This window comes from Aspergillus japonicus, assembly GCF_003184785.1.
Source record: "Aspergillus japonicus CBS 114.51 unplaced genomic scaffold BO86scaffold_17, whole genome shotgun sequence".
Lineage (NCBI taxonomy): Eukaryota > Fungi > Ascomycota > Eurotiomycetes > Eurotiales > Aspergillaceae > Aspergillus > Aspergillus japonicus.
Window position 1 is genome coordinate 279,377 of NW_020291654.1, and position 26,676 is coordinate 306,052.

Consider the following 26,676-nt stretch of genomic DNA (forward strand, 5'->3'; position numbering starts at 1 on the left):
AACACAACATGTCCAAGCAGGAAGACCTCGCGCGGGATACCGTCGACCTCTCTGAGGAGAGCCAAGGCAAGCTGCCTATGACGACGGATTATGGGATCAAGATCGCCGACCCGGATCATTGGCTTCGGGTGGCGGATGCGAAGAGGACGGGGCCTTCGTTGTTGGAGGATCCTATTGCTCGGGAGAAGGTGAGTTTTGCATTGACACCAGTAGGAAGGACTTCGGCTAATGGCTTGCCAGATCATGCGCTTCGACCATGAGCGTATCCCCGAACGTGTGGTGCATGCCCGAGGCGCTGGCGCCTTTGGTACCTTCACGCTGCACAAGGCCATCCCCGAGCTTACCACGGCTGGGGTGTTGACGGACACATCACGCGAGACGCCTGTGTTTGTGCGGTTCTCGACCGTGCAGGGTAGTAAGGGGAGTGCGGACACCGTTCGGGATGTCCGCGGGTTCGCCGTGAAGATGTATACTGCCGAGGGTAACTGGGATATCGTCGGCAACAACATGCCCGTCTTCTTCATCCAGGACGCGATCAAGTTCCCCGACGTTATCCACGCCGTCAAGCCAGAGCCGCACAATGAAATCCCCCAGGGCCAGTCGGCCCATAACAACTTCTGGGACTTCCAGTACCTCCATCCGGAGACCACGCATATGCAGCAATGGGTAAGTGGCAATTTGTGTATTTGTGGAATTGTGCAATAGTACTTATGATGAGGTTAGGTCATGTCCGATCGTGCAATCCCCCGGTCGTACCGTATGATGCAGGGCTTCGGTGTCAACACTTTCTGTCTCGTCAATGCACAGGGACAGCGCCACTATGTCAAGTTCCACTTCACACCCGAGCTCGGCGTTCACTCCCTGGTGTGGGATGAAGCCCTTAAGATAGCTGGCCAGGATCCCGATTTCCATCGCAAGGACCTTATGGATGCCATCGACGCCGGTCAATACCCGAGGTGGAAGTTCGGTATCCAGGTTATTCCCGAAGAGAAGATGGACGACTTTGAGTTCGACATTGAAGATGCTACAAAGATCTGGCCCGAGGAGCTGGTGCCTATTCAGTATATTGGACAATTGGAGCTGAACCGTAACATTGACGAATACTTCACGCAGACCGAGCAGGTGGCCTTCTGCACCAGCCACATTGTGCCCGGTATCGACTTCTCCAATGACCCCCTGCTTCAGGGCAGAAACTTCTCTTACTTTGATACCCAGCTCTCTCGCTTGGGGCCCAACTGGGAGGAGTTGCCGATCAACCGCCCGGTGTGCCCGTACATGAACCTCGTCAACCGGGATGGCGCCATGAAACACCGCATCACCAAGGGCAAGGTGAACTACTGGCCCAACCGGTACAGCACCAACCCTCCTACCGCGCCGGAACAGGGTGGTTTCGCTACCTATCCGGAGAAGCAGCAGGGCGTCAAGTCTCGTGGACTGTCGGATAAGTTCAAAGAACACTTCAACCAAGCCCAGCTCTTCTACAACTCGCTTTCGCCTATTGAGAAGCAGCACGTTGCCAAGGCATTCTCGTTCGAACTTGATCACTGCGACGAGGAGATCGTGTACAAGCGCTTGTCTGAACGTTTGGCCGTGGTTGACCTTGAGCTGGCCAAGACCGTGGCGAAGAATGTCGGCGGCGACACACCCACCAAGGCCGGTAAGCCGAACGAGGGTAAGACATCTAAGGGACTCAGTCAGCTCGAGTACCTCTCCGATGAAGCACAGATCGCGACTCGTCGGATTGCCATCCTAATCGCGGACGGATTCGACTACGACTCGTATGTGAAGATGAAGGAGGCTTTGCAGAAGCAGAACGCGTTTGTCTTCACCATTGGCACCCAGCGCCAGGGTGTAACGGCGGAGTCGGGTGAGAAGGTAGTTCCAGATCACCACTTCCCCGGTATGCGGTCAACTCTGTTCGATGCAGTGTTCGTCCCCGGAGGCAAGCACATTGCAGCCTTGACCAAGAATGGCATAGCCAAGTATTGGATCACCGAGTCATTCGCCCACCTGAAACCGATTGCCGGTCTCAATGAGGCGGTTGACTTCATTCGGAAGCAGATTAACCTGGACGCAGTGAAGCACGCCTCCAGTGGTGAGGTGGTGGAGAGTTACGGTGTGGTCACCGGCCATGGCTCCCCAGCAGAGCTACTGCAGCCGTCGTCGAAGATTGGCAAGGACAGCAAGGGACTTTTCGACCGGTTTGTCTGGCAGATCTCGCGGCACAGAAACTGGCAAAGAGAGTTGGATGGCCTGGCGGATGAGATCGCGGCCTAGGTTGTTGGGATCGTTAGATAGTTATGAGATATGATAGCACCTCAATTATTAATGAATCTGGTTTCTTTTCAAAGACGTACCGAAGTGTCAGCCACACCAATAAATATCCACATCGCCCTGTACAGCTCAGGGGTAGGAGTGAGCAGTGCGGACAATTTCGGGCTGCATGTGATGTGTGACTGGAATTCTGGTTTGATGCAATGCAAACGCCCTAAGCCCCGAGGCCTGAAAGAATATAAAGGCAGCAGCGTGGCCAGCAGAGCGTTGCTGGTTTTTCCCCAATTCTATCCTATACAACCACCCTGTTAGCTGTTCCAGAAATTCTCCTCGCGTGTGATCTGTACATTTCAGCCTGGTTCCACGGAAAATCAGTAGGGTGGGTGCAGATGGACATGTAAGGGGCAGGGCTTGACCGGTGAGTTCTCGACCAGCCGTGACTCCTTTATCAACCACGTCATTCGTGGTCAGTCTCATTGTTACACCAGACAGAGGGGGGCCATGTCACCCAGAATCTCGCGCTCTCAGCGCTTAATGGTCGTCATTGCAATTTCCTCTGCCTTCTTTGTGTCGGAGATCTCAGGTGCCTATTATCCTGTCACGCCGGGCGTTGAGATTAATGCTCCCTGTCGCTAATCATCCGATACCATAGTTGGATTTTACACACATTCTCTGGCGTTGGTGGCCGATGCCTTCCATTACGTGCGTCCGGGATGATCCTCCGAGAGACGATTGCTGATGATTGCAGTTGAGCGACTTGGTATCCTTCGTTGTTGCCTTTCTGGCTCTCAGGGTAAGTGAGATTTTGCACCGAGAGAAAATCATATAAAAATGCTGAAGCGCGTACTAGGTGTCCGAGGCCGATGACTCGCCCAAGGCACTCTCGTTCGGATGGCAGCGAGCCCAGTTGTTGGGCGCCTTTTTTAACGGGGTCCTTCTGCTTGGGCTCGGGATATCGGTCTTTTTGCAGTCCATTGAGCGATTCATCTCGATAGAGCGTGGGTGTCTTTTTGCGTAAGATCGATCCCTAGCTAACTGTTGATAGGCGTCGAGAATCCTAAACTCATGTTTATAATGGGTTCGATCGGCTTAGGACTCAACCTGATCAGTGCGACCTTTCTTCATGGTGCGTTCTGACCACTTTGGCACATGGGGTGTGGTTAACAAGAGGTTAGAGCATCATCACCATGGACATGATCATGACCATCCAGCTCGAGCCATGATAGAGGTCCCGGCATCAAGCACAGAAGATAGCGATGGGCAGGAGAGGCCTGAAAGTCCCGGGGTTCGTCGCGAAAGCTATCGATTCCTGACGTTCACACCAATGCTGACTGCTGAATACAACAGCATGACGATCACAAGCATGTTCTACACACAGCTCAGCCCGCTGCTCACGCACATGATTTGGGAATGATGGGAGTTTTGGTCCATGTTCTCGGCGACGCAGCCAATAATCTTGGCGTGATGGCCGCGGCATTGGTGATCTGGCTGACCCATTACGAGGGTCGGTACTATGCTGATCCAGGAACGACTATGGGGATCTCAGTCATGATTATCCTGTCCTCCTTCCCGCTTAGTATATCCATCCACTCCTACTATCGGCAGTTTGGGTGCTGATTGTTCTAGTGCGACGAGCCGGTCGCATCTTACTTCAGAGCGCACCGGATGGAGTTGATGCTGAAGATGTGAAGCATGACTTGGAAAAGGTGAGTCTCGAAAGGCGTAACTGTTCCATCGCTGACTAGAAGCTAGATTCCCGGCGTGTTGTCGGTTCATGAGCTTCACATTTGGCAGTTAAACCAGCAGAAGACACTGGCATCTGTCCATGTAATGGTGTCGGATAGCTCGGTTCCGGCCTTTTTGAGGTTGACCAAGACGATCAATGAATGTTTCCATGCATATGGCATCCATTCAACCACTATCCAGCCAGAGGTGGTGCATCCGGGAGCGATCAGCAGCCTGGAGACTGAGGGATTAGAGAAATGTCAAGTCGTATGTGGAGCAATGTGTGCAGGATTAACCTGCTGCGGATAGATAGATACCGAGGCAAAAAATATTGAAGTGTTGCGATGGGAGAAGAGGGAAATTGTAGTTAACGAGAAGGACAGACATTTAGAAAGAACAATCAGTGGGAGTCATCTGACCTCGATTTAGTCATCTCTCCTCCTCAGGCTTCCTTCTCTCTCCGCAACTCTTCTTCACTCGCATGCTGTTCTTCCCCTCACAGACCGACATCCGACGATAAGAATTGGATAAGTCGGAATATCTTATCTCTTACCCCTCAGGCATGCGGAATTGATTCCATGAGACAACAAAGGCATTGTGTTGTTTCTACCTTTAAAGCACCTGTCTCCTACGATTCCTAGATCTCGCAGAGACTCTGTGGCTGCACAGAAACGTGCCACTCAAGGACGTGTAGAAGTACTTGGGATAGATTCCATCGAACTTCCCTTCGATCAGCCACAATAGGCAGGTACTCGCGATAGCTTGGAGATAAGAAAGACCGCATCCCCACCCGAGGTTGATCGCCTATCTGCACGCCGCTTGCACAGCGTCCCCTCTCGCTTCCTCGCGAACCACCGTGATTGGATTGCATTCCGATTCGGAAATGCCCTTCAAGTACCAATCCCGCCTGGTTCCCAAGCCTCAATGATGTCGACTGTGCGCTAGTTGTGAGAGGGTTGGTTGCTGGACGCGGCACTATAAAGTTGACTTACCCAGTTTCCTGCTCCTTGCTTCTGTTCACTTCTCGTTTGTTCGGTTGTAAAACCACCGCTATCGTTCTGCAACATGGCACTTCCCTGGGAGGTTCAGGCTCAAAAAGCTCGAGATATCCTTTCTAGCTCCATTCCTCAACAATGGCTCGTCCCTGCCGACAAATTGCCCTCGCCAGATGAAAAGAACGTAGAGGACTTCCCGCGCAGGAGCGGGCTGTTCTCGGAGCACGAGCTGGCCATCACTAAGATGTCCGCCACAGAGTTGGTACGCGACATGGGCGCCGGAAAGCTTACCGCAGAGGAGGTGGTGATGGCTTTCCTGAAGCGTGCCGTGGTCGGACACCAATTGGTTCGTATAACCGGTTCCGCCGAAGTCTATCCGTCAAAGTGATCCAGCAACTAAGATTAGATGTCCTAGCTCAACTTCGCAACGGAGTTTCTGGCAGACAAAGCAATTTCGCGAGCAAGAGAGCTAGATCGACACTTCAAGGAGACTGGGAATCTAGTTGGGCCACTGGTAGGATATTCTCATTTGCAAAAGAACATAGGGAGCTGATAGTCACAGCACGGCGTACCCATCAGCGTCAAAGAGCATATTGGTATCAAAGATTTAACCTGCAATGGCGGCTATGTAGCATGGTACGTTGGACCCTCCCAAAGCGGAAAGGCATTTACATCTGACTAGATGCAGGGTAAATGACATTGCAACCGAGGATGCACTGCTCCTCCAATACCTCGAAAAAGCCGGGGCTGTTTTCCACGTCCGCACAAATCAACCACAATCCCTCATGGTATCTCTTCCTTCCTATCAAAATTACAACATAGCTGACTCTGTTAGCATCTCTGCTGTAGCAACAACCTGACCGGCACGACACTGAATCCATACAACCTCACTCTCAGCCCTGGAGGCTCCTCGGGAGGCGAGGGCGCTTCAACGGGTTTCAAATGTGCCCCTCTGGGTATTGGCACAGATATCGGAGGTTCGATCCGCTGTCCTGCTGCGTTCTGTGGCTCGTATGGATTCCGTCCGACGGCCCTACGCAACCCAATGACAGGCATCAAGGCGCCCGAACCTGGCCAAGAAGCAATTCGCGGGGTTGTTGGTCCTCTTGCTAGTCAGAGTGTGGCAGATCTCGAACTCTTTCAGCGGGCTGTACTTGATCAACAGCCCTGGGAAATCGAAACCTCGATCCCGCCGGTGCCTTGGCGACGAGTACAGCCTACCATGGAGATGACCGTTGGAATCATGTGGGATGACGGGTAAGCCTTCTTCGTACCTTGAATCTCAGCCCTCGTCCCGTCACATTCTTCAGTTGGGAGCCGGATGGCGCGCAAAGCCATCAAGAGTATTTTACTTGACTGCTCACTATCTCCAGGATTGTCCATCCACATCCCCCCGTGACTCGCGCACTCAGACTCGCTAAATCCAAGCTCGAAGCAGCCGGCATTAAGGTCGTGGACTGGGAGCCCTACAAACACGGCCATGGCTGGGACATAATTGTGAGTCCTATCCTTGCGGTCATCTCCAAATCCCGCTCTTTTGCTCTGTGCTGACAGTCGAAAGTCTAAAATGTACTATCCTGATGCAGCCCTCCTCCAACGTAGCCTGATCACCGCGTCGGGCGAGCCCACACTCCCCCTGACCTCGTGGGCTTTCACTTACAGTAGCCCCAACCCCCTCACTATCGCCGAGACCTGGACCTTGAATGCTCAACGCGATGTCTACCGTGATGAGTATCAAGCCTTAATGCGGTCCCGCGGCGTTGACTTCATTCTCTGCCCGGCGTACGTTGGCGTCGCTTCCGTGCTTGGGGAGAGTCATTACTGGAACTACACGGCCATCTGGAACATCCTTGATCAGCCAGCCGTAGTCTTTCCAAGCGGGCTGTTCGTCGAAAGAGATGAGCTGGTAGAGGAAGAAAAGGAGTATGTACCGCGGACGAATGGTGTTGATGAACGGGAATGGATGAAATGGAAGGTTGCTGGAGCGGAAAGATACGAGGGAGCACCGGTGGGATTGCAGTTGGTAGGAAAGCATTTCAAGGATGAGGAGACGCTGGCAGCAGCAGGGTTGGTTAGTGAACTGCTTTCTAGTGCTTAGGAATATCTGAGGGTAGCATGGTTCCCCTCTTAGAATCGGTGGCTGGTCTTGGCCAGATACCTGTATGTCTTGACTACGAGAAATTCTTTATCGATACTCAACAGAGTACAATTTGAACTCACATACTGACAATATCTGCCTTCAACAAACAGACTTGACTCAAGGTAATTATTCACTCTAGTCTCGATTCTATCTTTGCAGTCAGTATTCATATTCTCTGGCTTTTGCTTATGTACTCGATCAAGAAGGGTGCTTTATTCAATCTCAACATCTTGCAGTCCCTACAATTTGATATCTCGACGAGACATTGTTACGTTACGTCAAACACTTAATGCAGTGTTCAGACTGGCATGACCGAGGAACACACCTCGCAACCATCTTCACACTATCAGCAATCGAACAGCACCAAAGCGTCACCATGGCATCGATCTAAAGATCATAGACAGGATACACCGCAAAGACAGATTCTCAACCTCCTCTCAACTAAAATAGAACTGAACTTGAACAGACCAAACCACCACTCCTGGCTACGAGGTAAAACCCAACACAGCGATCGACGATGCCTACATCCGCACCTCCTCAAAAACTATCCCAACCACCAGCCAGACAACCTCTAGCCAGCAGCCCGAATGGTGAATCTCGCAATACACAGGCCGAAAACTTCCAAGAAGAGATCGAGCCAGAGCCACATGGCCGTCGCAGACAGACCTTCAGCACACCATCAACACGATACGCATCACCCCCTCCCCTTCCTCCCCTTGCTCCCCTCTCTCCACCATATCCCCACATCACAACAACAAAACCACTCGCCCCACCACCCCCAAGACGCAACCACCGATCCATCCTGTCGACTGTACTCAGCAAACGCAAACGACACACAATCCTCCACCCCCACACAGATCACAACCGGAAGACATCCGGCCACCGACAGCTGCAGCAACAAAACAATGCCAAAGTCACCCACCATTGCCTCTCTCCAAACAAAGGACTCTCCCGCGCCAAGGGGCAGGGAATCCATCCCCCGTCGTCAACATCCTCAAATAACCTTCTAAACCGGGTAGCTGCGTCCCCAGACAAAGAGAATCTCCCACCGGAAGATGAAAAACTCCTGCTCAGAGGACACAACAATAGCGACGAAGGGGCTGTCGATGCGATGCATAAAGATGTGGGTGGGGCCGCTGGTTGTTCACACTCTGCACCTGTGTCTTGCTCTACATGCAGGGGTTGTTCTCACAGCTACTGCGACTGCGACTGCAACTACGACTACGACTACAATTACTACTACGATTACGATCACTGCTACTGCTACCCCTCCGATCTTCGGGGTGACAGTCTACCAACGCAGGTGGTGTCGACACCTTCACCCTCCCGAACAACAATACCTTCGGATGAGATCTGGTGGTGGAATGATACGGACATCGAGATGAGGGCAAATCCAACGAGGGGCTCGACTGGCCTGACGACGAAAGCTAGGGTTTATACTCGCCAACAGCCGCCGCAGCAGGAGCAGCAGGAGCAAGGCCAGACTTCCACGTCCACCTCCCAGGGCTTAGTGGTAAGAAGGCCGCTGAACCATGGAGCCGAAGATCAAAGGAAAGCGCGATCAGGAAGCCTCCTCGCCCCTCCTCCTCCTCCTCCCCCTTCTTCCTCTACTGCGCCGCGCAAATCTTTCCCTTCAGCCGTAACCAACACTCGTAGTCGACTCTTCGAAGGGACGATATCCTCACGGTCCAAGATGGCCGGAGCACCACCAGCAGTAACAGCCGCGACGAGAGCCACGGCAGGACCACAAGCGCAACAAGAGCCCCGGAGAGCGTCGGGCATCAATCCCACGCCGCCGAGAAGAGTGCGATGGACGAGCAAGTTTGAGAATCTGCGCGCTCAGAGCAACAGAGAGCAGCCACATCCGCAGTTACAGCAGACGGGGACGAAGAGAGAATCCACGGGTCTGCGTGCAGCACCGGCACCGGCACCGGCGATAGGTTCGAGGAGGGAGTCTTTTAGAAGGAATTCGCAACTGGCTCCTCCTGTCGCTGCACCTGCACCCGCGATAGGTTCGAGGAGGGAGTCTTTTAGAAGGAATTCGCAACTGGCCCCTTCTGTTGCTGCTCCCGCTGCTCCTCCACGGCTACCATCGTCCTCGATAGTGCCGAAAAGGGAGCCTCTACGAAGGGATTCCCAACTGGCTCTTCCTCCTGCCGCTGCTGCTGCTCCTTCACAGCTACCATCATCATCACCCCTGAGGTCACGAGTCACACGGGCCCAGAAGGAAGATAGTGGCGGTAGTGGTGGCGGTAATGGGCCTGGCTCTATTAGGGCTGGGCCTCCTGCACCCACAGCAGCACGACAACCAGCAAGACCACTACCAGCACCGACAACTCGCCGCAAACCCACCGTAACCATAACCCAGCCTCCCCAACAACCACAGCGACAACCCCGAAGAATCACCCTCCACCGCGCCCCAGAAGACCCTCAAAAGCAGCTGCTCACCCCTGCTCCCGCGGCCGCCACCAGCACCACGAGCACCACAACCCCGCGCCGCAGCTTCACGCACACGCGCATCGCCTCCCTCCCCTCGCTCGTCAAATCCCTCAACCGCCCCAAACTGATCGCGGACCCCAAATCCTTCGCTCAGGTCTGGGAAGCCCGACCCCTGGCCTACTGGCTGGGCCGGTTCGTGACCCTGACCAATGCGTTCCACTACGAGGATTCGTTCCGGCAGCCCGACGCGGCCACGGGGTCCCCTGAGATGCTCTCGAGCTACCCGCAGCGGCCGCTGGCGGGGACGGGGGCGGGTGGTGGTGGTGCTGCTGCTGCTGCTGCTGCGGTGGGCGTGGACGCGGACGCGGATGCGGACGACGAGGATCTGCCGGATTCCCGCGTCAAGCGGGCGTTCACGGTGCTTGAGAATGTGTGTGTGACGGACGAGGCGAGTGGGAGTTTCCGGAGGTTTCGGGATGCGTATGTGGTTCGGTTTGGGGATCGGTGGATGGATTGAAACTGGTTTTTTTTGCTAGGCGTGGGGTATGAGGGATGGAGTTCTCGGCTGTACTGTATTATACAAGTCTGATAAGAGTGTGCTTTTTTGTTCTTAGTGGTCATGGTCATGGTGCTAGGTAGAGGAGTGGTTTCTTTCTGTTTTCCGTGTTGCTTTACTCCCCATTAGAAGTTCGTGATGTTTATTTACCCGGGGCAGGTGGCCAGCACCTCCTGATCCATAGATCTTTGCATGTTATTTGATTTCCTAGTCGTCGATATATTTCTCCTATGATACATTTCCCTGCAGTTCTATCTATAACCCTTCATACCATCGAGAAGGTCTTGTCTCGTTAAAAGTAAGCCGTGTAAGCCGTGAAACGCCAGACCACCCTCGGGCAGAATCCAATAAGCATCCAACAGTATTCTCCTCGAATGTAAACACTCTTCACTTCCGACTCCGTAAGAAAGCCGCCACCTGTTCGTGTCGGGTCACGAAGAACATGCGCTTGCGGTCCGACTTCCAGACGAGCACGCCGATCTCCTCGGCGTAGCGGCAGGGGGCCTCGTACTCGGCGAGACTGACGAAGTCCTTGAACAGGAAGCCGGCGGTGGCCTGGACGCGGTCGCGCTCGAGCTGCCAGAGGCGGATCTGGTCGACGACGGTGGGGGGCAGGATGGACTGGGGGATGCCGGCCTGGTTGGAGGTGGAGCGGGAGGTGTTGTGCTTGCGCATCTGTGGGTGGGCGTGGGTGGAGAGGTAGGAGATGATCTGGTCGGCGGTGATGCCCATCTCGACGGCGCGGCGGATGGACTGGCGGGTGATCTTGCCGGTGATCAGGTTGGGGAAGCGGTACTTGAGGGTGGTGAAGAGGGCGATGAGGCTGATCTGCAGCGGCGACGAGGTGTACGCGTACAGCCGGTAGTTGGTTTCGATGATGATGAAGCCCGTGCCGGCTTTGTTGTTTGTAGCAGCAGAGGACGAGGGATCGCCGGTCGGATTGCCGGCCAGCGAGCCGGCGATGGGGTTGCTCAGCGCGCTCGAGTCCGAGGTGAGCGTCGTCGCCAGCCGGGTCGGGTAGAAGTGCGCCGCCTCGGGCGACTCCTGGTAGACGATGCCGAAGTCGGCCAGGTCGGAGAGCGTGCGCAGCTGGTTCGCCGTCAGGTGGCGCTTCTCGTACGACTGGCCCAGCTCGAGGCTGCTCAGCAGGAACACGAACGAGAGCACCTCCACGCTGTCCATGCCGATCGCCTCGGCGCTCTCCACGTACAGGATCAGGATGTGCCACACCTGCGTGCTGACGTCCTGCAGCACGAACGCGAACCCGTCCTTGGTGATGTCCACGCGCGTGCCGCGGATCTCGACCAGATGGCCCGCCTGCAGCAGCTGCTTCACGCCTTTGCTCAGGTTGACGTCCCGCTGGATCCCGAGCCCGCTCGTCCCCACCATGTAGCCCAGCACGCCCTCCCACTGCCGCCGCGCGTAGTCGTCCAGGCCGGCGATGGTGACCGCCGACGCCTTGGGCGGGTGTGCCAGAACGCCAAAGGACTGGGTTTGCTCGGCCCCGGTGAGGGCGTGTCGCAGCGAGGCAGCGAACGGGTTCGTGACCATGTAGGCGCGGACATTGTTCGCGATGACGGTATTCGACAAGATATGTAGCCGGCCGAGAATCGAAAGTGCATTATCACGTTCCCTTCACGCCAACGGCTTCATTAGCGACTAAACTCAAGCCAGCGTGCACACGCTCCATTACAGAGTCAGCCCAACCAGATAGCAGACTCACTTTAAGCTCTCGGATTTCACCCAGACCTCCAGATCCGCAGCGGGGAGCGGATCCTTGAGGTACAGCAAGGCCATCACAAAGCATTTTGCTATAGCGATCCAGGATTAGTCTCAGAAGCATACTGCTTGGCCATAGGATTAGATGGCATACCCAAGTCAGGTAGCATGCGCCTGAAGATGGCGAGGGCGGTTGATGGCTGCTGGTAAAGCTTGAAGAAGACCGTGCCAGGAAGGCTTTCGAGATATTCGAACGGACGAGACGATGGTGCAGCAGCCATCTTGTCTGCACAAATCACCTCTGCAGCATGGTGCGACCAGGGAGAGAGGGAGGAATGCCGGGTCGAGCCGAGTCGCCTTCAGCCCTGAAGTAATAACGACTACTTCCAAGAAAGACCTTGTGAAAGCTTGGTGTGAGTGAGTGGGCGAGTGGGTGGGTGTGTTTGACACACAAAAAGAATCGCGGAGAGCGGTTCGGGGGGCGAGACCACCACCAAGCGCAGTCCGCGGCGATGACCTCAACTTCTACCCGTCCCGCCCGTCTATAGAGCTGCTCTACTGTAGCTCATCTATCTCCACAACTCGGCTCAATTGGATTGATTTTGGCCGGATTCACCATGACCTCCTTGCGCTTTGTTAGATCTGTAAGTGACTGTGATCTTACTCCTCATTCACATTCGTTACACTAACTGTTTCTCCACAGGTCTGGGAGTCCTTTCGGGCCAATTCGGGGCTGGAGCCTCGGTAAGTCGATACAAACGGCTCTTCTGCATCGAAATGAGTTCCTCGCCATTGACAGCCCAACGATTGTACGGATTCAAGTATATTGGATGGTGTAAGCCCTCCTGAAGCTATTCGCATCTCATGCCCTCTATATGCGCAGTTGCATGAACTATATACATCGCCCACGGCTTCCCCGCCTATCAACCGGACCAAGACATCGCATCAACCCACTGACACCACCTGCACACAACAGCTCCGCGTAACAGCCGCCAGACCCGGCCGAGTCAACTTCGAGCTCGACATCAAGAAAGAGCACACAGTAAGTCATTTCCAGTGTAGCAGCAAGTACAGTACAGTCCAAGCCGAGTAACGTCCGCAACCCAGAACCGCTTGCAAATCCTCCATGGCGGAACCATCGCCAGCATGGGTACGTAGCCAAATGTGCCCTCTCGTTGCTCTCCGCATGAAACTCACATCCATCGTCGTCCCCAGTTGACCTAGGCGGTTCCCTGGCGGTAGCCTCCCGCGGTCTCTTCGCGACGGGAGTATCAACCGACCTCAACGGTGAGTGGCATCGCGCGACGGCCACGCAACCCAGAACCCCTTCCCCCCAGATAACCAACCAAGTTCCTGGGCAATGTTAATCTAACCTCCTCTGCGAAATAAGTAACCTATCTCAGCTCCGGCGGTAAGGTCGGAGACAAGATTCTAGCGGTACGTACTGTCATCCCCAAAACCCTGGGGTCGATACCCCGCGGTTGGTTCCAGCTTCCTCGTGCGATGACGTGGAACCAGAATATCATGCTGATTTTTCGCCCCATGCACAGGAGGTCAAATGTGATAAATGTAGGTTCTTGCCTGCGGTCGATGACCAGATTCTCACTCAACACACATGGACTCTGATTGATGTTAAAATGCAGTCGGCAAAACTCTGGCCTACACCTCCATCAAATTCCTCAACGAGAAGGGTGATGTCTTTGCGCGGGGCAGTCACACTAAGTATGTATTTCCCTCTCGATTTTGTACAACAATGCGGGGTGAGGGGCTTGGGCTTATGCGCACTCTCTCAATCAGGTTCGTCGCCCTGGCATGGAAGGATCCGCAGAATATCGTCGAGGAGATGGCAAAGGTGGAGGAGCAGCAGCAACAGCAGTCCTCATCGAAGAGCGAGGCTTAAGTGGGTTCCCTCTCTTGAGAGCACCGGGGTGAAGGTGGTGATCTGTGGGTCGGATTGTCGGAGACACGACTCGTGTCATTGTAGAACAAAAGAACGGCGAGACGAGGGTAAGAGACCGTAGCGCTGAGCTATGTATAGATGTACAGTTTATATGTTGGGACCTCAAGCTTCCAGCTGTCTGCAGAATCTCTTCTCGGGCATCAAGCCACGGTCTTACAGAGCGTATATATACGGTGGGACAGTTGATAGAAAGAAAAGATGTTGTCATGACTGTGGCATTCCCAGAGAAGCGCCCAGTCGTTCACATGTTCATAAATTCGCTTCCCAATGGAACCAGGGTACTAGTAGTTAAAGAGAGGCATACATAAAAGAGACGTACATGGATGGGGGAGAGTAGATAGGTAAGTTGCAGGATCGAAGATGGTCGACGAAGGCATATCATTTTAAACACCGGGGAGAGTATGTTCGTGCAGAGGGTCATCATCCATGTCTTCGCCGGTCCCCATCATGACCTCATCTTCGTCGATGACCTGATCCTCGTCGGCAACCTGCACTTCATTGTCGATGGCAATGTTGTCTTCGCCCATCGCCTTGAGCTTCGCCTGGGTCATTTCGAACACGTACTGCCCAAGATGCTCGACGCTCTCCATTGGAGTGCCTTGGACTTCGTCATCCTGCAAGCGGGCTGGAGGGAACATTTCCCCAGGTGCAAGCATGAGCTTATCCGGACGCTGGAATAGAAGGTCGAACGCCGGCTTCAGCTCGTAGCATGATTCGAATACTTCGCGGCGACCGAGGATGTAAAGTCCCAGCCGGGCGCGAGAGAGCGCAACGGTCAGACGACGGACATCACGGAGGTATCCGACGGTACGCGTCCGCGTAAGGGAAAGAATGACATCTACAACAACTGGATTAATATAGCTGCCAAGAAAGGTCATATCAACGATAGGATGACTTACAATCGTTCTGTTCACCTTGGTATTTGTCGACTGTAGTAACAATCTTAGGCATGCCGAACAATCCGTTCTTGGCACAACGGTGGCTCAAGACATCCTTGATCAAGGCCGTTTGGCCGGCGTACGTTGCAAGGATCGAGATCTTTGAAGCAGGATATCCAAGAAGACGCATGTACTGATAGATGGCGACGGCATACTCAGCCTCGCCCAGGTTCTGGATGAAATGCGGCGTGGGTTCCCTCTCCCCGTTACCTTGATAGTCGGGGACGTTGATGAATTGGTAGTCAAATTGGAAACCAGCATTTGCTCGTCTGTACTCTTCCACCGTCTCAACAGTGGGAAGATTTCCAAGCTGTTCGTAGCGCCATTGGAAGAGCTCCGCAATACTCGGTCTGGAACGGCCCTGTTGATCGAGTGTGATAACAGGAACACCCAGTCTCACCAGCCGCAGGAAAAGACTCTGTTCGAAATGTGCGTATTGCCGGAAGGCCATGTTCTGAATAATGGGCGAGTTTTGTAAATGGTCACCACAAAGAACCACGCGCTTGAGAGGAAGTTCACCATTCTTCATGTTCTGCAGCGCAGTGGGAATGAAACATTCAATCTCTGTGATTTGTGCGGCTTCTTCCATAATGACATTGTCGTAGTGGAACCCTAGATCAGCAATCTCCTGGCGGCGCATCGCTGCATGCGTCGATGTCATGGCTATTATCCGCGCTTCCTTCACAAGGAGATAGTTGGCCTTGTCCTTCTGCTGGCGTAGAATCTCAAACGGCCGGATATCTTCCAGCTCAGAGAAGATCTTATCGATGTGCCGCTGGCAGCCCTTCGCTACATCGAGTACAGTCTCTTTTGGTGCGGTAGGTTCGAAGACGGGCTGCGGTGCGTTTGAGAAATAGTCATGGAAAGGGAAAGCTGCAACGACCTCCTCGTTGGAAACATTCTCGGCACGCGTGTGATCCCAGAATTTGGCCCAAGCAGGCTGAATGTAGACGGTGTTGAAATAACCGGCAGTTTCGCAGGAGTTTCCATGGGCCCCTTGAGCTCCAATTGATGCAGCCAGTCGAGTGACCTCACTGAGGAAGAAATTGCGGTTTTCAAGGAACGACTCCACTCGGCCGTACTTGCTGTAGTTGGAATCAGTTTCTAGCTCTTCCTCACCATGACCAAGACGGAGAAGATGACGTTCATCAATGTCAAGAGCCACAATCTTCTGGAAGAGCTGATTCAGTGCTTGGTTACTGTGCGCGATAAGGAGTGTACGCTCATTAGGGAAGTCGTGGTAGATGTTGTTGATGATTTGCGTGGCGACATCAGTCTTGCCAGTGCCAGGAGGGCCGACAATGACAGTCAACCCAGGTTGGGTTCCTGACGTGATAGCCTCAACTTGCGCCGGAGTGAAGCGCACTGTGTTCAATTTAGGAGCATCGATCGGATAGGGGCCTGGGTGTGGTGGTTTGTATGTCGAAACGCGCAGTGACTTGGGACCTGATGCCTTTTCCAACTGATCTTTGCGTCGCCTCTTCGTGCCCGCTGACGGGGCCTGAGAATGTTCTTCAACATATTCCAGTACATACGGAGGACCGAAACTGGACGTCTCGCTGGTCGAGGGCTCGATGCTTCTTCCGGGGAAGCTTTCAATCAGATGTTGCCAGTCCAAAAATGTGTCTCGGAAATCGACCGACTTGAGTCGAGTGGACAACTCGGTGTATCGAGCCCCGGCCGGGTCCCCGTAGCCCAAGAAAATATCCTGAATCCAGGAAGGCAGAGCAATGTCGGAGACGATCAACTTCTGCATAGTATCGAGGATCGATTTAAAGTTGTTCTCTCTTCCCTTCCTCCTGGCAACCACGTTGATCGACGAGTAAATGTCCGGCTTTCCTCGGGCAAGTGCATCCCTGTCTGCCTTGAAAGCAGCGGGGTCCAGATTGACCAACAACTTCCGGACACGAGGTTTGTGTTTGTAGCCATTCGACTGGCCGAAAGAGAAATCTCGCAAGGGTCGCCCATTCTCGTCTAGCACCTGAACTATCTCTGCGGTTCGAAGGTGTGTCAGTCCGGGAGCTTCAGACTCACGAAGTCCAGACTTCGCGGCACCATCTGTCTGCACAGCCAAGAGAAAAATGACATCATCTGGACGCAGAGAGTCCCATTCCCTGCGAATGTGGTCTGCTAACCTGCCCACCTCGATAGCGATTTCAGCCCTGACAAAAGCAGGCTTGGGGGAACCGACCTTGGGGGGAGCGACTTCGATTATAGCGGGCTTCGTAATCGGGATAGCCATCCTGGAGAAACCATCAAATGTCAAGGTCTTACCGTCGCGACTTGCGCGGGGCTGCATCCGCTTGATGACTGACTCCATATCTTTCCGGATCTGGAAGAAAGCCTCGGAGCGGTATAGGAGGAATGAACGCCAGAGGAAGTCGCCAGTGCTGAGGTATTGTAGGTTCAGTTTGGGGATAGCTAGCGGGGTAGACCCATCGTAGTTCTCATTGCGCAGCAATGCAGGATCATATAGATCAACCTCCGTGGGAACAATGCTAAGCTGCGACGCAGCCTCTTGAAAGGTCGGCTTCCGTTCATAGAATGAGAGGAGGATCTCCATGTACAGCTGGCGGTCGGGTGTGACTTGCGACTGTTTAGGGTACTCGGTCCGGAATCCAAGATGGCTGCAGAGCTTCTGCAGTTCGTCCTCCTCCAACGATGCCAATTGACCTTCCAATTCCGAGCGTTGCTCAATAGAACCGTAGTTGGACAGGGCCAGGATCATAAGCTTGTCCTTGAAGTATTTCATAGAAGTCCTCTGCAAACGTGCCAGCTCCTGACAGTGGACATCGTAGACTGACTGAGGGGATAGAGCTTCCCCTGTGAAGTCATCAATGGCGAACGATGCAAAGTGCTTCAGCAGACCACTGAGGTCGCGAACGAGCGCATTGTCGGGTGAGCGGTAGAGCTGCGACAGACGGAGAACCGCTAGCAGATTAAGATCCTTCAAAAGCGTGTTGACGTAGCGCCGGGTGGGGGGCTGGCTTTCCAGATCGACGAGGAACTCGAGAAATCGCTCACAGTATCTCAGGTTCTGTGTCTGGTCTTTATCGGCGCCGTTCAATCTGCGGAGGAAATCCAAGACCATCGTGTACAGCCATGACCTCTCGAAGCGAATCTTCGCCTTAGCAGCTTCATCTCCCGCGTCGTATCGTTTGGCTGCAGCTCGCCATGCCTTTTTCAGACCCGGACTTTTCGCTAATAAGGTATCTCTTGCCCCTTCGCTGGAGAGGTTGTGCCAGATGGAGATGGAAACGAGTGGTGCGCACTCTTTGCGGATTAAGGTATTTTCGACGGATTGGAAAGCACTGATGATGAAGGAGATGATGGATAGTCGTGGCGAGGCATCGAGGGAGGGATCGATGCTCATGGAGAGGATTCGATTAAAAAGGTTCGAGAAATCGTCCGGGCGATCGGAGAAGACCTCTAGACTTCGATTAGTAGGTTCTCCGCAGAGAATAATTCGTGCACGTTATCGAGCTTACCCCATATCGGTAAGTGTTCGCGTTGCTTGACACTCACAATCAAGACGAGCAGCAACACATGGTAATTCGACGCATCTTCAGTGTAGATCGGCCAGAGGTACCTACAATCAGCGGATTAGCCATCGATCTTGTCTCCAGAGCTAACCTATTTATCTCGAAAGGATGGGCGCGCGCATACTTTTCCAATATGTTCAAGTTCTCCAGGGTGAGAAGCGAGCGAAAGCCGAAATTTTCAGCCTCGAGAGGATCCCAGATCTCCTTTTTTATGACATCCTGCTTGACTTTGCGGGTTTTGGAGCCCTCCAGCCAGTGGGATTTCGCCAACTGCACCCAGGGACTATCTTCCCGAAAGTCGTCCACGTTCGGTCTGGAGTCAAGGGCCGGCGCCATCGCCTGACGTGTCTGGAGGCCCATTCCTAGACGTAAGGAGGAGGAAATTGGGGGGAAAGGGGGAGAAAGAGGAGGAGGGGGAGAAGAATTGCTTCAACTGGACTCCGGGGCGTGGTCGTCTCCGATCAGTAAGTTAACTGCGCAAGTGGTCCGTTGCGGCGGGATTGGGAAAGCTTCTGGCGCGCGCCTACCGGCCGCATTAATCCTCCAGCGGTTAGGACCCGCAGAGCCGCAGCCAGTCAGTCACCCCATCATCCGCCGCGGTTGTTACGGCTTTCCCTGTGTTCACGCCTTAGTCAACCCTTCTTATTCACTTTCTCATTTAAACCGCTCCAACCTCGTTGCTACTACGTTGCTCGAAAGTATGGCGGAGGTGGACGTTGGTGCGATACCCGTTTACAAGAGCTTGATCGACGAGCTCCTGTCGCGCGCCGAACATGCAAAACCGGATGGACAAATTGAGCCCCCTTTGACCGAAACGCAGCTTGGAGACTCATTCTGGCTTATCAAAGGCGAGGATGCGCAATCGGTCAAGAAGCTAGGCCAGCAGACTCGGCTTGCCGCGGTCGAGATTGCATTCCGAGAGAAGTTCTACAGCCTTTTGGTATGATCATCGCGTTTCGCGTTGGGTATAGAGGTCCTTGCTAATCCCGAACTGCCTACAGGCCACCACGTCAATCGACCAGCCCTCATTTATCCAAATCTGGAATCTCCTGGACATCATCTCGATTTTCTCCGACAACGGTCAGACCCCTATCCTGTAGCTCGCCTCGACAACGATCCTGACTGTGCTTAGAACAATGTGAGCCTGGCTTGATCTTTTGGTTAATTGAGGAATTGCTCGACAGCCAGACCATTGATGGATGCCGGAAGGTTTTCGATTATCTGGAGTCGAGAAGAGAGCGCAATACAAAGGTAGGTTTTGGCTTGCCGATCAAAGTAGGCTCGTCTCAAGTGCTGACGGCTCCCAAAGAAACATTTCAAACAAAAAAGCTTGATCATCCTGAGATCTTGCAATGAGCTGTTACGGAGGCTCTCGAGAGCCGAAGATACTGTCTTCTGTGGGCGTGTATTCATCTTCCTATTCCAAAGTTTCCCACTGGGAGACAAGAGTGCCGTCAATCTCCGGGGTGAATACCACACGGACAATGTCACGACCTACGACGAGATCGTCAAAGCTGCCGTCCGAGGGGGCAATGATGATGACGTGGAAATGTCGGATGATAAGGAGGAGGAAGCGCCCGGAGAAGAAACCGAAGCCGTAGGGGCTGCAGCTAGCGACTCGCAAGCAAATGTGCAAGAACCCCCTAGCACGCCCAGAGTGATTGTCTCCAAGGCCAAAGAGAAGTCCGAGGATCAGGCGGTTGACTTGGACGCTCTCTACCCTATATTCTGGAGTCTTCAGGCCTACTTCTCTGCCCCAACCAAGACTTTCGACGCGCAACACTTCACGGCCTTCAAAGCTGGGCTTGAAGCCACACTCGCCACCTTCAAGCACGTGAATACGGATCTCGAGACTTCCAGCAGTATAAAGACTTCGGAGGAGCGGAAATCCAACAAGCGCAAACGAACCGCAGATGGACAAGAGATCGCGAGCAGCTTCAATCCCAAGTACCTAACAAGCAGAGACTTGTTCGACCTCGAGGTACGTGGCAGGCCGATTACTACTGCGCAGAATAAGACAGTCTGACATTCCGCCACAGGTGAACGATACGGCTTTTCGAAGGCACGTGCTTGTCCAGGCCCTCATTCTTCTGGACTTCATGCTCTCACTTACCGCAAAAGCCAAAGCTAAGCTTGCCAACTTGACTAATAAATCAGTCTTGTACGGGTTCTTGCTAAGCGAGGAAGATGTAATCCTACCCCTTCTTGCCATGCGGTATTCATCCAGCCCGGTCGCTGACAATCATAGGCTAAATGGGCGGTCAAAGTACGGAAGTCCATCGAGGAGTACCTGCAGGAAGGTGCCGGGGGCAAATTCTATTACCGAATGGTGGACACCGTTCTTTCGAGAGACAAGAACTGGGTGCGATGGAAAGCAGAAGGTTGCCCGTTGATCGAGAGGCCGGCTGTTTCAGTGTCCGAATACGTTGGTGCTCGTGAGCATGCCACCAAGTCCTATGCAAACAAACGCCTTCGCCCCTCGCCTATGGGCTCGCTCAGTCTCCAATTTCTCTCCGACGGGGAATCCCAGGCGGGCATGGAGAGGCTAAAGGATCCGGAAAGGTAGGCGCTTCGAGACGTCGGGGAAATACACTAGCAATGTGCTGACGTTGACATGTAAGATTCTCGGTTCCTGCTGCGGACTCTCTTATGATGAGTATCATGGACGACGAGTTAGATTTCGACACTGCTCAGACGAAAGAGGAAAGGAACTACGCTCTGCGGTCAAAGGCGAGCAAGACCTGGCGCATACTACGGCTCTCCGCAAAAAGCAAACTCGCGGCATTTGACAAGATTGAGGACGGCAAAAACCTGAAAATCCTCTTCGCCACGGCCCAGCCATTAGATGGAACGCCCCAGACCCTGGGAGGTACCCCTCAGGCCTCAGAAGTCACGGCGTCGGGGAAGCCGTCGACGGAGGGCGAATCCGCTGGACCGGGGCAGGAGCTTGGAGCCACGACTGCGGAGGATGGGAGCACAACCGTCGCCACCGAACAGACTCTGGCTGGTCCCAAGGATGCAATTGCGCCAGACACTAAGGTGATGTGAAGAACGCCACGTATTCGCATGTACAGAGAAATTGGGGCACAAACCCACCTGTCCTTGAGTCTGATTGGCGCCCTCAACGTCGTTTCCTACGATCTTACCTCTGCTCTGAACTTTGTGGCTGTATGCATCCGTATCACCACGCTAATTGTGGTAGATGGGGTGGGGAGAGGCGATGTATGGTGGTTATCAGTATCTGTGTCAATGAGCAACGACAGATACACTCGGCCTCCAAGCCACCGGTCATCTACCAGGTGCGTTGCATCTCTGGCCTTGAGTCAGCCGGGCTAGCGCCAGCCAGGATTGGGAGGAAGAGAGGTAACCAAGCAGGTGATGGATCGCATAGAAAAGCCGGTTCTTGTCACAAGGATTCAGGAAATTACGGCGGGGGGTGTGGATGCGTTGATTGGCCTTCTAGGACACGCTGCCGGTGTTCTTTCGGATCGTTATGGCACAGTAAAGTACCAACTAGTACCATCCGTTGGGTTAAGTTAGGTCCGGTGAGATGGGGTTGGATGGCCTGGAGCCTAGGAAGAATGATGGGCACTCAGTCATGTGCGTCTCCATCTTACCTGGCTCTTGGATGGCCCTTATCCTGTTCGGGGCACTTCTCCTAGCCCTGTGGCAACAGTACGGCTGTCCAGTGCATGGTTGGACTACTTTCTGTTCTCTATCCACCTGTCCGAAAAGTCACCCCGCTCCCCCTGGCTTTTCTCTGTACCCGCAGGAAGGAGAAGAGGGGGGGTGGGCATCCATGACACTTTCCATATGTAATTCGGCCGAGTGTTACATGTCTTGAGGCATGTGGCCAAAGCATTGGAGGTAGGGAAGGGGCGAGAAAGAAGGGATGATGAGATGCTAAAGGAAATAGATGGGTGCAGCCCACCGGAGATTGAAGGTTCCTTCAGGCATCCACTGCAGCCCTAATGGGGAAGAATCTCCTGGCGGTTCGCATAATGAAGGTTCGAAAGATTCTGGGAGAATATCTGCAGGCGGCCGAATCGGGGTCCTCTCGGCGATAGAGGTAGACAAAGCACGAATCAACGATTTATTTTCTTAGATGGTGGTTATGACCCAATGGTTTAAGCTATGAGGGGACATATCCCTCAATGATCAGCAACTTTAATTACCTGGAGAGCTCCTGCGTCATTCGTCATTCGTCAAGCTCGGTCCCGTTGTTCGAAGGAAGGAGGGATGGAAAGTCATTAGAGCGATAATGCTTGACACAACCGATGACAGCATGGCTGGGTGCGGTTCTCTTGTCGAAGATGTCATGCGAGATTGCAGTGTCATGACTGGGGCCAGTGCGCATCAATGTGTAACTTGAAGTTTTATTAGATGCCCCGCTCTAGTTCATTAAGCTCGATCCATAGCTTGATTTGGTAAAGTGATCGGTAAATTTTCACGAACTGTGGGATGCCATCCTCGCTCGGAGGCAGAAAGAAGTTCTAGGAGCTCGCCGACTTGCCGTGGTCTGCAGTGAAAACCGAAGACGAGAAAAATGCATAAAATATGGACGAGGTTGAAGTGCCTGCTGGGGTCATGCCACCGGGACTTTGAGAGTGATTGCACGTCCGATTTGCGCAGCGATAGAGCCAAGAACTGAAATGGCACATCTTATACTTTTTTGTTCGCGTGCGCGTCCTTGTCGCCACATTGCGATGTAGTATGATCCAGTCTGTATGAATAAGCTGGAATATGAGCATCACAAATATGTATACATGAAGTCAGTTGAGGATCTTGTGCAACCTAGACCCATGGCGGAATCGATCGACTGTCCTCCGTAAAGATAGGGTTACGATACGGGATGCCACGCGCTTGCCGAAACATGCTGGGAACCGACAAAGCCGTTCATGACTGATTCGCCTGTCATGGTCGCGAGTCAGGGATGTCTTGAACTCTGCATTGACAGGTCCTCTGCCGCTTGAGCCCCCTTGTCATGCCTGCCCCTTTTCTTTGTTTCATCAATCTAATTCATCAATGTGATACCGTCGCAATCATTGTCATCAATCAATTCTTGATCATTAATAAATAGGCCGGGGTCCGTAGCAAGCAGATCCCGCATCAAGCTTCAGGGGGTCCAAAGGGGAGAGGCGGTTAGCCGACCGATCTCGATCCAGGCACGGCGTCATCTAGAGGGTTCTATGTATTGTATGTATGTACGGAGACTGCGATACTGTTGTTTATTCGGTGCGTCTGTGTGTTGTTGGGTCATCGATTGCGAGCCCATCTCGGTCAGGATCATCAATGAACAATCCATGGAAAGGCCGTTATGCACGTTTCACGCAAACCGATAACCCCCGCACGGACCAATGACACGGGAGGGCCAGCCAGACCATGGCGTCAGGACGACCAGGAACCTGCATCGGCACACTACGGCTAGCAATGAATGAGTTCAAAGCTGGCTGGGTTGGGTGCTTCTCCTGCTCGGGACAACCCGAAGATTCCCAGCTTTACAGGGCTTAACCGTACCGTGCGTAGTTTTTTGGTTCGCTTGGCTGTTCGCCTGGCTGGCAGTGCCCGACCGTTCAGCCCGCCTCTCGCACTTTTCCCACTCCACTGGACCCGATAAATGTCTTATTTCCATATTGCAAGGCGGCTTCACTGCTTGGACAACAACCAAACGGCGGTTCCCGGGAGAGCTTGCGTAATGGGATGCAATCTGTGGAAATTGTGGAAACTGTGCAGAGTGCAGACTGGAAACGGGCGCTTCCTCGAACCCCACCCGTAAGACCGATGGTCGTTCATTTCCACCAGGGATCAATCCCGAGATCCTATCGTCGATGCAAGCATAATTCCCCCGGGAACTGGGCATGCCACCCAGCAGCGACCCAGTTCAGGCTGGCTGACGGGCTGAAGTTGAGTAAGATTGAAGGGGTTCCTTGGCATCACGCGAAGTCTTAGGAGAGATTAAAGTTGGTCCTCCCCAATCTCTTCGCATCCACTCGGTTCATTCGATCCGCCTCGATTTGCTTTGGGCCTCGGACTCTGGAAATCTTCTTTTCTTCCCCGCACGGTTGCTACACCAGGAGGAAGTTATACCGCACACTGGTTGCTTTTCGCTCCCTGGTGGATTTTTCCTTTTCTCTTTCGCCCTGCTTTGAATCTTATAGTAGCTGGGATCATCCCTCTTCTGGGTCCTCGGATCCGCAGTAGTGCTTAGATTACGCTGCCGTTGCCGCTGGTACGGGCTGTGGACTGGAGGATTGGAGAGAGCAGGTAGGTCCCTGATACCGGAGGGGTACTCTTTTGTCCCACAGCATGGCGATGATCTTGCCTTGCTGAGCTGAAGAGATCATGCCACACAGCTGTTCTCCACGCCTTACAATTCCCGTGGGCAGAATCCATCACATAGGATCCACAGCTTTTGGCATCGAAAGTCGGACTTGTAAAGGAGGTCAATGATGGAGTCAAGGTGGAAACGAGGGGGGGGGAAAGTGGAGGGGAAAGGGAGAGGACTCGGAGGAGAGGGTGGAAGACAATCAAGACAAACATGGACCAGGGCATGGCAGGGCATGGCAGGGCATGGCAGAAGGATAAGATCAATGGAAAGAAAAGTCAAACACAAACAAACGTCCGCGGCAGGAGCCGAATACGGACGGGCCCATCCCAAGCCTTGCCTGCTGCCCCTTCTCTTCCCTTCTTCCCTAGCGATATCACCAAGCGATATCACCGGAATAAGTGAAGACTCCGGAAGACCTGTCTACTTTCTACTCCATACTCCGTACTCCGTACTGTATTGTTTGACGGACAGACAGTCAGTCAATCAGTCAGTAGTCAATCAACTATGGTACTCTCTACCTCGGAAGAATTCTCTCCGTGCCGCTTAGATTTGAAACAGTCTGTGCTTTGGTGGACAAGAGCAATCAATGTAGGTATGTATGTATGTACATACCAGAACGAACATCATGGCGCGAATTCCGCGATCGGTTTTCGAAAGAAGGCGATGATACAAGGAACATCTGCCACAGATATCCAGCTCAGGGGGAAAACGGACAAATCTCACCAGAATTAACAACAGGAGGCGAACTACTGAGTACCGTACTATAACTTACAGGGTATGTACATACACACACTCTCGTTCCCCGACCTTTGTCTTAACCGTCTTGGGTCAAGCGGTCAAGTTGGTTTCATCTTTGCCTCGCAATAATGATGAAGCACATCATGCCCTCTCGTTTCGCTGCGCCTGGGCTCGGGTTCGCTTCCATGTGGCCTATCTCGTCTGGATGACATGTTTTTCCTTGGATTTTCTTCCAGTCTTCTACTTTTCCCCTGTCTTGTTGTATCTTATAATCGGTTCGTTGTAGCTATGTTGCAGTAAAAGATCTGGAGTACACTGTATGCTGTAGGTGATCTGCATTGGGTCCGTCAACCGATAAGAGTTCATGATATATATTTTACATGGCTACTATAACCTGTGTCAAAAGACACCAGCGACTGTTGTACGATGTATGCCCCAGCGGCGGCTCTGCACCATTGATCACTTTGCATTGTGGCTTCTTGGTCTACCTGGCTCCAAAACAATGGACACATATTGTCGCGTACCTAAAAATTGCTGCTTACATACATATACGGAGGCGATGAGTAGACCGACCCTTATTAGGCAATTGGTCAGCGCATCTCATGTCTTCTCCGAGGCTCCTACTGATCGTATCGCGACCCCCACACTGCTCACATCAGTCGTCCATTCTTTTCTCTCTCCTCGCAACCGATGGTCCTCAGTACTCGGACCAGAGTCGGTAGCGGTAACTTGAAGATAGATCGATGATGTCGAGCTTGCGATTGCTGCGGGCTCGATTGTATGATTTGTATGATTATCATGAGTACTAGGTAAGTATTAGCCAATAGCTCCTTCAGCCTCTATCTTTAATGGTGCAGGCAAGGATTCGGTTTGCCCCACTGGAACTTTTCCACCTGTCGGGTTCATTCAATTCTCCAAGCAGTCCTTCCGCCTTTTTTTTCTCGGTCTTTTTTTTTTATCATTTACGTAGCCTACAACAATTTTGAATTTCGGTTATTTTATTTTATCCTTATCCTTATTTTTTATTTTTTTTTTTATTTTTTTCCCTACAATTTTTAAACTTTCTTCCCGCTTCTACTTTACCAACTAGAAACCACAAGACGGTCATATCTTTCTTATCATGCATTCTGTTGATTTTCTCCAGTCTCATCATCTTTCTTTGCTCGGTGTTGGTTGACTACGTCCTTTAGGGTGGCTTCCCAAGCTACTGGTATATCCTAAGCACTTAGCACACTTAGCAGTCAGTTTGTATCCTTAAAAGGTTTAGTGGCGTGTTGGCGTATACGCCATCTCTAGACGGTCTTTACAATACTCATAGTTAG

At 52.9% G+C, this 26,676-nt stretch overlaps 7 protein-coding genes across 7 annotated transcripts; 5 read left to right on the forward strand and 2 right to left on the reverse strand.

The window, feature by feature from the left end:
- Positions 1 to 8: 8 nt before the first annotated feature.
- Positions 9 to 2,277, forward strand: BO86DRAFT_310548 (catalase-domain-containing protein; the record flags this gene model as incomplete). The annotated part of the gene is made up of 3 exons (XM_025667868.1): positions 9 to 188; positions 241 to 666; positions 724 to 2,277. The coding sequence occupies 3 exons, from the start codon at positions 9 to 11 to the stop codon at positions 2,275 to 2,277; spliced, it is 2,160 nt and encodes a 719-aa protein (XP_025528800.1).
- A 498-nt stretch (positions 2,278 to 2,775) lies between these two features.
- On the forward strand, positions 2,776 to 4,308 carry BO86DRAFT_310536 (putative di-, tri-valent inorganic cation transporter; the record flags this gene model as incomplete). The annotated part of the gene is made up of 8 exons (XM_025667865.1): positions 2,776 to 2,857; positions 2,927 to 2,976; positions 3,023 to 3,067; positions 3,125 to 3,272; positions 3,320 to 3,400; positions 3,653 to 3,850; positions 3,901 to 3,980; positions 4,027 to 4,308. The coding sequence occupies 8 exons, from the start codon at positions 2,776 to 2,778 to the stop codon at positions 4,306 to 4,308; spliced, it is 966 nt and encodes a 321-aa protein (XP_025528801.1).
- Positions 4,309 to 4,967: 659 nt separating this feature from the next.
- Positions 4,968 to 7,107, forward strand: BO86DRAFT_63725 (amidase). The gene is made up of 7 exons (XM_025677528.1): positions 4,968 to 5,340; positions 5,410 to 5,508; positions 5,557 to 5,630; positions 5,683 to 5,782; positions 5,830 to 6,251; positions 6,368 to 6,491; positions 6,556 to 7,107. The coding sequence occupies exons 1-7, from the start codon at positions 5,065 to 5,067 to the stop codon at positions 7,090 to 7,092; spliced, it is 1,632 nt and encodes a 543-aa protein (XP_025528802.1). The 5' UTR covers positions 4,968 to 5,064; the 3' UTR covers positions 7,093 to 7,107.
- Positions 7,108 to 10,330: 3,223 nt separating this feature from the next.
- BO86DRAFT_360140 (TFIIH/NER complex subunit TFB2) lies at positions 10,331 to 12,259 on the reverse strand. Its single transcript, XM_025669797.1, has 3 exons — positions 12,003 to 12,259; positions 11,853 to 11,940; positions 10,331 to 11,762 (listed from the first exon to the last, which is right to left on the reverse strand). Exons 1-3 carry the CDS (start codon positions 12,127 to 12,129, stop codon positions 10,517 to 10,519), a joined length of 1,461 nt encoding a protein of 486 aa, XP_025528803.1. The 5' UTR covers positions 12,130 to 12,259; the 3' UTR covers positions 10,331 to 10,516.
- A 155-nt stretch (positions 12,260 to 12,414) lies between these two features.
- On the forward strand, positions 12,415 to 13,981 carry BO86DRAFT_388414 (PaaI family thioesterase). The gene is made up of 10 exons (XM_025671849.1): positions 12,415 to 12,492; positions 12,552 to 12,592; positions 12,671 to 12,683; positions 12,825 to 12,890; positions 12,956 to 12,998; positions 13,064 to 13,135; positions 13,239 to 13,285; positions 13,399 to 13,417; positions 13,492 to 13,570; positions 13,646 to 13,981. The coding sequence occupies exons 1-10, from the start codon at positions 12,466 to 12,468 to the stop codon at positions 13,746 to 13,748; spliced, it is 510 nt and encodes a 169-aa protein (XP_025528804.1). The 5' UTR covers positions 12,415 to 12,465; the 3' UTR covers positions 13,749 to 13,981.
- Positions 13,982 to 14,004: 23 nt separating this feature from the next.
- BO86DRAFT_336726 (RNA helicase aquarius) lies at positions 14,005 to 18,732 on the reverse strand. Its single transcript, XM_025668922.1, has 4 exons — positions 18,413 to 18,732; positions 18,235 to 18,335; positions 14,708 to 18,175; positions 14,005 to 14,646 (listed from the first exon to the last, which is right to left on the reverse strand). Exons 1-4 carry the CDS (start codon positions 18,646 to 18,648, stop codon positions 14,192 to 14,194), a joined length of 4,260 nt encoding a protein of 1,419 aa, XP_025528805.1. The 5' UTR covers positions 18,649 to 18,732; the 3' UTR covers positions 14,005 to 14,191.
- A 256-nt stretch (positions 18,733 to 18,988) lies between these two features.
- BO86DRAFT_310441 (THO complex subunit THO1/HPR1) lies at positions 18,989 to 21,336 on the forward strand (the record flags this gene model as incomplete). The annotated part of the gene is made up of 7 exons (XM_025667861.1): positions 18,989 to 19,228; positions 19,290 to 19,368; positions 19,421 to 19,539; positions 19,598 to 20,269; positions 20,328 to 20,477; positions 20,537 to 20,850; positions 20,910 to 21,336. The coding sequence occupies 7 exons, from the start codon at positions 18,989 to 18,991 to the stop codon at positions 21,334 to 21,336; spliced, it is 2,001 nt and encodes a 666-aa protein (XP_025528806.1).
- Between the last annotated feature and the right edge of the window lie 5,340 nt (positions 21,337 to 26,676).

Coding starts and splice junctions, on each gene's coding strand:
- BO86DRAFT_388414 (XM_025671849.1), top strand. CDS start 12,466: ATGACCTCCTTGCGCTTTGTTAGATCT. Junction 12,493..12,551: donor CCTTGCGCTTTGTTAGATCT/GTAAGTGACTGT, acceptor GTTTCTCCACAG/GTCTGGGAGTCCTTTCGGGC. Junction 13,136..13,238: donor AGTATCAACCGACCTCAACG/GTGAGTGGCATC, acceptor CTGCGAAATAAG/TAACCTATCTCAGCTCCGGC.
- BO86DRAFT_360140 (XM_025669797.1), bottom strand. CDS start 12,129: ATGGCTGCTGCACCATCGTCTCGTCCGTTCGAATATCTCGAAAGCCTT. Junction 11,941..12,002: donor GCGCATGCTACCTGACTTGG/GTATGCCATCTA, acceptor GGATCGCTATAG/CAAAATGCTTTGTGATGGCC. Junction 11,763..11,852: donor GTGAAATCCGAGAGCTTAAA/GTGAGTCTGCTA, acceptor GTTGGCGTGAAG/GGAACGTGATAATGCACTTT.
- BO86DRAFT_63725 (XM_025677528.1), top strand. CDS start 5,065: ATGGCACTTCCCTGGGAGGTTCAGGCTCAAAAAGCTCGAGATATCCTT. Junction 5,341..5,409: donor CCGTGGTCGGACACCAATTG/GTTCGTATAACC, acceptor TAGATGTCCTAG/CTCAACTTCGCAACGGAGTT. Junction 6,492..6,555: donor GCCATGGCTGGGACATAATT/GTGAGTCCTATC, acceptor GACAGTCGAAAG/TCTAAAATGTACTATCCTGA.
- BO86DRAFT_336726 (XM_025668922.1), bottom strand. CDS start 18,648: ATGGGCCTCCAGACACGTCAGGCGATGGCGCCGGCCCTTGACTCCAGA. Junction 18,336..18,412: donor AACTTGAACATATTGGAAAA/GTATGCGCGCGC, acceptor CGCTGATTGTAG/GTACCTCTGGCCGATCTACA. Junction 14,647..14,707: donor CCAAGGTGAACAGAACGATT/GTAAGTCATCCT, acceptor CAGTTGTTGTAG/ATGTCATTCTTTCCCTTACG.